The 10,271-nt window shown below is 42.7% G+C and overlaps 1 protein-coding gene across 1 annotated transcript in view; it reads right to left on the reverse strand.

Annotated features, from left to right (window-relative positions):
• Positions 1 to 10,271, reverse strand: part of LOC143141937 (thyrotropin-releasing hormone-degrading ectoenzyme-like) — a 145,585-nt gene that overhangs the window by 57,122 nt on the left and 78,192 nt on the right. The window contains exons 5-6 of the mRNA XM_076302617.1: positions 9,964 to 10,077; positions 698 to 835 (exon numbers count right to left, since the gene is read on the reverse strand). Of these exons, the coding sequence (XP_076158732.1) occupies positions 698 to 835; positions 9,964 to 10,077 (252 nt within the window). The remainder of the gene's footprint in view (positions 1 to 697; positions 836 to 9,963; positions 10,078 to 10,271) is intronic.

The raw sequence follows: 10,271 nt of genomic DNA on the forward strand, positions 1-10,271 counted from the left end.
GTTGATTAATCGGGGGATAATTCAGGGGAATGTGAGTTGGGGGTTTTTTCCGCAGCGAAAGTCTTCCAATGCAATTTTTATGCACCTGAAAAATGTACCCAGCCATGCGAGGACCGGCCAGTAAGTGTTGGAGAGTGTGTGAGGGTGTGAAGGAGACGAGTGTGAGATTGTGAGATGGCACACGCTGAGTTGAAGGTGTGAATGTGCTCATCCTCTCAGAGTTCCTAGGCCATACTCCACCCTGCTCAGCCATTCTCCTCGACGTCCATGTCAGAAGGTGGTGACAGCATGATCGTTTCTGCACTCAGGCCCTGCACTGACTCACTTAATTAAGCTTCAGCTCTAATGTCAGTTAGAGAGCCAGAGACATAGGAAATGGGACACCGACAGATTCAGGGTGACTACTGCTGCACAGGGACCATGGAACTCACCATGTGTGTAGAATTGTTATATTTAGATGACGCAGGTCAAGATTTTATAGTGGGCCAGCAACACATAAAAATAGATTGAGATCTACACTCATGTATACTTAAAAATATTAGTACACTCAAAATAGAAGTACTAGGCATTGTGTATACACTTAATGATACACATTGCCATAACTAATATGACTTGACTGGGTTATGCTGATTGTGTTGGTCATTTGGTCACAGTATGTAAGGGAGGGTCTTGAGGAGGAGTGTGGGAGGATGCTTGCCTTTTTATAGGCGATCCAGTCGAAGACCCTGTCGATGTCGGTGGCCTCAAACACCTCCTGGGAGATAGGGTGAGAGCTGGCCAAGCCGTCCAGCAGCATCACCTCATGGAGAACATCTGTCAGGAAACGCTGTTTCTCCTGGCACACACAGAGAGAGAGAGAGAGAGAGAGAGAGAGAGAGTACAGAGAATTAAAGAATAAAGATAATTATGGAGATATACACTTGCACACTGTAACATTTTTTTACTGACTTTACACGGTCAAGTTCTATTATTACTTTAACTGAGTTAAGTTAAGCATTGCAAGGTTATCACAGATATACTACAGATTGAACATGTTTACTCTCTACCAGGGAGTAAGAGAAATGTGTGTGTGTGTAGCAAGAAATAAACAGCTTTCGTAAATAAGACAAAGGAGGAAAAACCAGATTGTCAGAATCTAGACAAGCATACTCAAATCTTTGTACTGGTTCAGTTCGGGTGAGTCCAGCGAGAGCGATGAAATGTGAAGGGTCTCCATCTGGACCGGGCGTCTGTTTGCGGTTTATTTTGGACGAGGAGGCCTGGACAGCCAAGGGCATCTTCACTCAGGCAAGAGAGTGCCTCTCCTTCCCACCCCCCCAGGGAGCCACCTCCAAAAGGATGCTTTCTTTGGGCTCTCGCTCAAGCGAACAAGCCTTTGCGCTTTCTCAGACTAAGATTTTAGAAGTGCAACAAATCCAATCTATTAGGCACCATTTGTCAGCAGCCTTTCTGTGAATCTACTGGGCTAACAGGTGTAACAGCAGATGCCAGGTGTAAGATGACAAAGTCACTGTCTCTTCTGTAGAGGTGAGAAGATGTTTGAAACACGTGTATGAGCTGCTACTGAAATCCTCGGAGGGATAGCTATGAATATTTTAACAGTATACATGTGTGCTTCAATGGTATAATAAACCTTCCAAAGCCCATAAACATTCAGAAGTTTGAGACAAGTGGGATGTGTGGTTTCAAGAATGCATGCTTAGGCCCTGGCTGTGGCGCAACTGGCTGGGGCACCTGCATTGTACACCAGCGACCCGGGTTCGATTCCTGTCCCGTGGTCCTTTCCGGATCCCACCCCGACTCTCTGTCCCACTCACTTCCTGTCATTCTCCACTATCCTGTCGCATTAAAGGCATAAAAACCACAAAAAATTTACTTAAAAAAAGATTGTATGCTTCACTCAGCACTGTAGTGAGTCTTGCCAAAATTGTACTGTCTAAAATTTGCTTTTTCTTAGCTATGATTAGCTACATCCTACAAAGCCCTTGTAAAATGCTTCACAGCTCAACACCTGTGACTGCATTACATTAACCCAGAGCCATATAGATAGATCTATCTATATGCCTCTGCATTAACCAAACGAAAACTGTGTTGCTTGGCAACCATTATGTTATATACAGCTTAAGATCTACAGTATATTGCTTGGCGGAGAGCTGGTGAAGAGAGCTCACATTATTATTTTTTTATTGTTACTTGCATTATTGTTGCTGTGAGTTTATTATATGAAACCTTGCCAGGTATATGTAGTAACCTTTTTATCAAGTAGAGAGCAATTTAGCAGACACTTTGATCCATTTTTAATCCAAAGCAACAAGGCTTCGCAACGCCCAGTTCTGTTGTCAGCCGTGTACCAAACGTTTCTCAGGCAGGACATTACAACTGCTCTACCACACCACTGTTCTACATTCTGTTCCTTCCCCCCCACCACCCCCCAAACCCCCACAACAACTCCCTGCCCTGTATATCTGTCTCTGTCTGCTCCAAGCACACCTGATTGAAATCAGTAATTAAAATCAGTAATTAAAACGCTTTTGATTGGCTAAATCAAATGTGCTCAGGCAATCGAGAGTGTCACTGATGCATTAAGTCGGGTATGGAGAGGAGGGGGAGATAAAGAACAGACTGGTGGTTTGCAGGAGCCAGAATTGTTTAATACATGTCTAGACGTATGTGTAAAAGAAGCAGGCGGGTATAAACTCTGCAGAAAGTATGTAAACCTCACTCCCAACATCTTAAGAGACAGGCACTACTACTCATGGATTTTAACCAGATGTGAGCACCCATGGATTTTCATCAGATGTGAGCACCCATGGATTTTAGCTTTTTTTTTGTTAGACACCCAGAGTCTGCAGGTTCAAGCCTCAAAGCTGAGCTGGTATAGGACTGAACTGTGCATTCGAAACACAACGCAGGTTAGTTATGTGACATGTCCAATCTGACTATGATGTACGTTCACATATTGAATGTTCAATATAAAAGTATTTTAGAGATGCTTTAAACTTGATAAAAAAAGCACAGCACTTCTATTTCACTTTTGTCCACTGATAGCCAGATATTCTCCAGCTATTGTCAACATAACAGGAGACTAAAGGTAGGTTAACACCAAGAATGGCTTTCTGGCTCAGCAGTAAAAGTATTAAGCTGGTGGTCAGCATGTTTGTTATTTTTTAACATCTCAGTCTAACCTTACTAAACGTCTGCCTCTGAGACACCTGTCCCACAAAACAAGGCTGTGTTTGCACCAGTTAAACACCACAGCTACTCCACAGCAGCCAAACAGATAACTCAGTGACGACGATCGAAGGCTGCTGTCATTTGTCTTGAAGCCTAGTTATCTTCTCGACCGGATGTGTCTTTAAGGACGACTGATCTCTCCCTCTCTGATTAGTCGATGCCAGCAGCTGGCAGCCGAGCGTCCGCATCAGTCAGTGTGTGTTCACGCGTTGGATGCAGCCCGTTAGTGCGCCATCAGGCTGGACCGCAGCTGCAGCGTACGCCAAAGGTTCCAGGAGCAGCGGTCCTTCATTTGTGGACTCTAATTTGTGCACTCTAACATCGTCATCTGAGTGTTTCATCTCGCGAAAATGATACACACACCTGGCTGGAAGCGGTCTCTCTCTCTCTCTCTCTCTCTCTCTCTCTCTCTCTCTCTCTCTCTCTCTCTCTTTGCCCCGCTATCTCTCTGCTTGAGTTGTCTGTAGTGAAAGTGATAAAAAAAATAATTTCCGCTGATTATTTTTTTCTCGCCATCTTTCATCTGTCTATGCCTCTTACACAGGTTTGCAGAGAAGGGCCTCATAGACACATATGCAAGCCCAGACACAGACCTAGGCATAGGCACACACACGCACATACACACACACCCATACACACACACACACACACACACACACACACACACACACACACACACATACACACACACTCACCTATTTCTCTTTAAACACTGCTTGTTGAATAATAAATTAAAAGGAAAGAAAGGCCTTTCTGTTTTTGTGTGTCTCTCCATGCGCTTCATCCTTGGGGAGGCTAATCTCCTACACAGTAAAGATAACACTTTGTAGAGACCGCTTCAACATATAACTGCTATTTAAGCCACGAGTGGTGATTAATAGTTTAGTAAAAGGACAAAAAACGTCAGGCTCTTAAAGTGGCTATTTGCACAGACAAGGATTGACACCAGGTCTGAACCAAATTGCTGTGCGGATGGAACTCTTTTGTCCTCAACCAGACGAACCACTCCCCGAACCACTCGTGAGCCAAAGAAAAGCACATAGGAAAATGTTTAAAAGACTTCTTATCGTTCTTTCACATACATTGTAATTCCTCATGCAACGCCTTATTTCCACAGTCCAATCCAATCATATGTGGGAGCTAATTAAGCTGAAGCATGTTCCTCCCCCCTTCCTCCTGTGATATGACACATTTGTGTGTGTTTCCTTGTGAACACATTGTGACATTGTTTGAGGTCTGAAAACTCTTATTTTGGCTAGTTGTCTTCGTTTGCAAATGCTCAAATAGCTTTTGTATCAAATGCTCTAATCTAATGGCTTTTGTATTTGTTGTTTACTTTATGGCATACCTACTGTACGGTCTAAATAGTAAAACCAGGGAAACCGATGATTTTGCCGTGATCTCAGAACAGCAAATGGTGAGAATGTTGAGTGTGTAATTGGTGTAATGTAAGTGCAAGTGTAATGTAATGTCTATTACACATTGCTAATCACTATTGTAAAGGTTCATTCAGCTTTGAGTAATTCCTATACTTGAAATTATACATTTTACTAATTTATTGAAGCATGATCAAATGCATGACTAGATTGCAAAACATAAAAATGCACCCACTTTAGCTGGTTTGTCAAATGAACACTACAATTCATGCATAATAACCAAAATTGTAAATAATGCATTTGCTCATGAAAGCACTTCAACATTAATTTCTTAATTGTAAAGAGTTGATAAGAAATGGTCTGGATATTCACAAACCTCCGTTGTTATGTTAATTATTTGTTATTTTATGAGCTAGCTCGCTTGACTAGCCCAGGAACAGAGGAAGTGATGCAACAGGGGAGAAGAACACGCCGGGAGAAAGTTGGTGGTGGTGGTGGTGGGTGAGGAGGGGGGGGGGGTCTGTGGCAGCAGCTGGTGAGACTGAGCGGATGTCATGTAAGTCACGCAACCGCGCCGTAAAATTAGTACCATTAGAAGGGCCTCCATCTGGACCATATGTGCTCTCAACAGGGTGTTTATTCCCAATGATATTTCACTTACCCGCCCCGATATTGACAACTCCACAGCCCTTCTACTGGGGAAGGGGGCGGGGGGGGGTGGAGGGATGGGTGGGGAGTGAGGGAAGCAGTTTGGGGTCAGAAAAATGAATCAGCCACTGACCTAAAGGGACAGTCAGTGAGAGGGCAGCTACTCTGCACCTGCCTCCCCTCGCTAGTCTGAGTGGGGGCTGGTGGGGGTGGGGGTGGGGCTGCAGATCTCCTCAAGATGCTTTGAAGATGCTCAATGGCTCATGCGGCAGATGCAACAAATAAGAGAGGGGTGAGGAAGCAGGCCGATAAAAAACGACGCGAGTGGAGAAATAAAGAAATAAATTGTTGCGGTGCAGATGTTCTCTGGAGATGACGCCAGTGGCAGGCCCTGTGGTGCCTCACTTCCATTAATCCTTCTGACAAAGACATGGAGGCCAGGTGAACTCTTCACCCCCCCCCCCATAACATCACCACCCCCCTCCTCCTCGCTCCACTCCAACCCCCCACCTTCCCCTCTTCCGCATGTCATCATGCCCACAGATGGGGGGGGTGATAATCTGTTATCAGGGGGGCTGGGCACTCGAGTGTGTCAGTCCACAGGCCGTCAGATCTGACAGACGCATCACTCTCTGAAATGCCCTCTTGGGCACACTTGCTCGCTCGTTTGGCTGCAGCAGCACGGTCAAGGTACCTCACTGCGTAGATACGAGTCTCTCTTCAAACACAGCTGGGACAGACTTTGAGGAAATATGACTAAACACAGCTAAACAAGCTAAACACATACATATACTGTATAAAAAAAATCTAGTGAAATAAGGTTGTGTTGTGTTGTGTTGTGTTGTGTTGTGTTGTGTTGTGTTGTGTTGTGTTGTGTTGTGTTGTGTTGTGTTGTGTTGTGTTGTGTTGTGTTGTGTTGTGTTGTGTTGTGTTGTGTTGTGTTGTGTTGTGTTGTGTTGTGTTGTGTTGTGTTGTGTTGTGTTGTGTTCTGCTGTGCTGTGCTGTGCAGTGCAGTGCAGTGCAGTGCAGTGCTGTGCTGTGCTGTGCTGTGCTGTGTTGTGCTGTGCTGTGCTGTGCTGTGTTGTGTTGTGTTGTGTTGTGTTGTGTTGTGTTGTGTTGTGTTGTGTTGTGTTGAGCTGTGCTGTGTTGTGTGCACGTGATGCTAATTTGTGTGTGTGTGTGTGTGTCATTTGTGGGGTTGAGTAATAGAGAAAAGCTGTGCCATTCATCAGCGAACACGACTCAGATATGCCAGCCTGCGTTGGGCTTTCTAGAATGAATGGGGTCAGAGTCGTGACTTTCCCGGGACGTCCTTGAGAGGCCCTGCGACTAATTATCATCTCCACATCCCCATTGTTTACCTGCGCGCAGAGTATCACGACTCCTAAATTACAAATTACACCTCGAGTCTGGAAACAAACAAACAAACAAAAAAAAAACAAGAACAAGAAACTTGTTTTATCATGCTGATGAAACCTACTTATTCACTTTCGAGTGTTAGGCAGCAAGTCCGTCTTGCTCCTTAGCAGAGGATATTAAAGGGCTCTCATGCAGATAGCACTCTGTTGCTGTCTTTTCCCGAGCACCGTAATGATAATCAATAGCACCACTTCATGCGCACACAGAGTAGGCTCAGTGGCAGTGGCTATTTGTCCTCATTTGATTGTGTGCACGGCTGTTCTCACCATAACAAACACACTATCTGGGCACCGACTGGACAGCGCTGAGTGGAGCTGACCATGTGTAATTTATCAAAGAGCAGATCTACTCTTCTATGTGCTTGCTGGTTTGCCCAAAGTCCTTCGGTCCGGACAGAGGTCATCTTTTATCCCGCAAGAGTTCCGCTGTGCATTTTTAAAACTATTCTGTTTGGATATGCATGAAGCTATAGGCATTTCTCTGCCACCAACGTGCAATGATTTACCAGCATACCATTTAAAACAGAAAAATAAAATGTAGTAACAATGTCAGTGACATTTGGATTATATATTTGTTCATAGTAAAAAAAGAAAACAAATATTTCTAGGATGAAATGGTGAGGCTTTGTAACAAGACAGCACAGATTTGTGTTTGAGCAATAGTACTATTACATAACAACAGTATTATCTAAAGCTTAACTGAAGAGAGCCTTAAACTGTCATATTTCATGGTAACATTAACTTACTTGAAGTGTGCTGTGAAAAAATATAGCACACCATTTACATACTCAAATACTCCTGCTTTCCTTACATAATGGTTGTCATGGCAATGCTATGGTTTGGAAAGTCTTACCCACACGGATGCCATGGACTGTTGTAAATGCAAGTCTCTTATTTCTGTCAGGTTCTACAATATCACCATTGGCATTGGCTATCATACGATATTCAGCACCTGGACTAGAAGCTTGCCTGGGGGGTTTATTTGTTAAGACAGTAATTCGCATTTGTGCATTTGTAATCGTATCCGTATAACACATGAATATGAAACTGTCGGCAAAGAAAAAAGGATAACACCTTAGTGTGCTTTATTTACAGAAGGTTTGTTTAGTCTTTGAAATTGTTGTTTAACTATTATTAAACTATTCTAAAACGGATAGCTCCAGTCTATGATTGACTGAATTGTGTTCGATGCCACTGCAAAAACCCAGCGCAAACTTCACATTGACCGCATTTCATTCTATATTCACAAATTGATTCCAGATATGGTTGCTCCGTTTCGACATTGCTTGGCAACCATTCTGATAAAAGAAATATATTTGTTGGTGGAAGAATGATTAGGCTATCTATACATTTCTAATTGATGTTAAATCTTGCCAGGCATACAGTAACCGTTTTAGAAAAGCAATAATCCACTTGAGTTCATAGGTTCCAGTTCATTTCTGGGCCTATCCCTAATTCTACAACTCATCTGCAAGTAAACCAAATAATTAGTTGCAAAAATAACTGTTAAGACAACATATCAGGTGTTGAAACTGAGAATTTTTACTATTTTATGAAAAATATTTTGAATTTGATTTTTGTCTCAAAAAAGTTGCTTGTTGCTTGGCATGTTTATCACTGTTTTGTATCACCTCAATAGGATTTCAGCTGCACAACAGTCTGGGGTCTTGTTCATCGTGTTTATCAATCCATGATGCACCAAATGTGACAGATCTGGACTGCAGGGTTATTAGCACCTGGACTCTACTATGAAGCCATACTGTTGTAATATGTGCAGAATGCAGTTGGCAACTGTTTTCCTGAAATATTCAAGGCCGGCAGTAGTCTGGATGGCAACATATCAGTCCACATACATTTATTGTGCCTCTCCAGATTTGAGAGCAGCCTATGCCATAGGCACCAATATACCCCTATACCATCATAGATGCTGGCTTTTTAACTGTGCAAGTTGGATGGTCCCTCTCCTATTTAGCTCAGAGTATGCAGACTTTCCAGAGAGAAAATGATTGATCTAACCACAGGACAGTTTCCCATTTCACTATTCCAGTTTTGTTGACACTGTCCCAAGTTTTTTTAGATGTGTTCCTGGCATCAAATTCAAAATGAGCCAACAGTTTTCATAAAACAGTACAGCTTGTCATGTTCATTTTTTTAAATTGTCTATGCTCTTTTTGGAACTAAATATGGGTGTACAATACATGATTTGCAGATTATTACATTCTGTTTTTATTTACATTTTACACAGCGTCCTTGGGGACGATCTTGGAGAAATGGGGTTGTAGATCAGTACGTATATAGCCTAAATGTGAAGTGGTGCCAGGGATACTGCCCTATATGCAGCTGTAGGACATGGTTTGGGCTATGCAGAGGTGACCACTAGGATGATAAAGTGGTCTCTTACTTTAATTGGCCCACATAAGAACACATCCTGCTGGTTTGGCTATGGTATTTATGTTGTTTGATTAAACAAGGACGATGTGCTATGTTTGTGTTCAAAGGGGACTGACAAAATGATGTGACTAAGACTGTAGTGATTTGTGGACACTGTTGGAATCACCTTAGTTAACAGACCAGTAAGAACCTGTACATATTGGCTTGTTAAATACACAATCCATGTTATGATCCTTAATGTCATGATGACAATATTCTGATGGTAAATAGGCTTGGCTGTTGATTGGCTGCTATGGGGCATCCTCTACCTATAACACATGGAATTCAACACCTCTCCTGTGTATATATGAAGATATGAAGGGAATATGCAAATAACTGAATCCATTATGTCACCAGCATAAGCTCATTCTGTGTCACATCAGTAACCCCCACTGAATCAGAAACTCCAGAAAATCCCCCAGCTAAACACATTGTGACATATTATATGTGAGCTACGTCAAGGAGATATTTGTGGTGTGTGTGGGCAGAATATGTAAGTGGAGCTCATTTTCACAGTAAAGTGAGAACCCATGACAGACAGATGTGACTAGTGAATCTCTGATTAGCTTGATGTAATAACAACGCATGAACTTTTCTTTGCTGTGAGGATATAGTTACTGTAACAAATCAGATGCTACATGTATGAGGATATATAGTTACAAATCAGATGCTGTGAGGATATATAGTTAACAAATCAGATGTTGTGAGGCTATATAGTTAACAAATCAGATGCTATAAGGATATAGTTAACAAATATGATTTAAGAGTTGCTCATTTGAGTAACAGTACTAATGCACTCACTGTGCATGTTCTATGTCATGTCAGTGTCTGAGGTAAGACCTCGAGCTTGTTCTCACCATGTTCCACTTGGGGAAGAGGAAGTCAGTTCCGACGTACTCGAAGAAGTGAGCAAAGCCTTCCTTCAGCCACACATCCTCCCACCACACTGGGGTGACCAGGTCCCCGAACCACTGCAAGACAAAAAAGAACATTCCGGATTAATCCGAATCAAAGGACAACCCACCAACACCTTTTTTTTTCGGCCTGTGTTTGAATTGATATCACAAAAGAGCAGCAGCAATGTGCCTAGACGGTAAACCTTGAAGTGTAAATGTCAAGACAGGAGTTGAAAGGTCTTTTTGTTCTGTGCAATTAATTAGGTGAA

This window comes from Alosa pseudoharengus, unplaced genomic scaffold (genome assembly GCF_046254945.1).
Source record: "Alosa pseudoharengus isolate Yale_2024_CS ecotype anadromous, Long Island Sound unplaced genomic scaffold, YU_APseudo_1.1 YU_APseudo_1.1_scf_24, whole genome shotgun sequence".
Lineage (NCBI taxonomy): Eukaryota > Metazoa > Chordata > Actinopteri > Clupeiformes > Clupeidae > Alosa > Alosa pseudoharengus.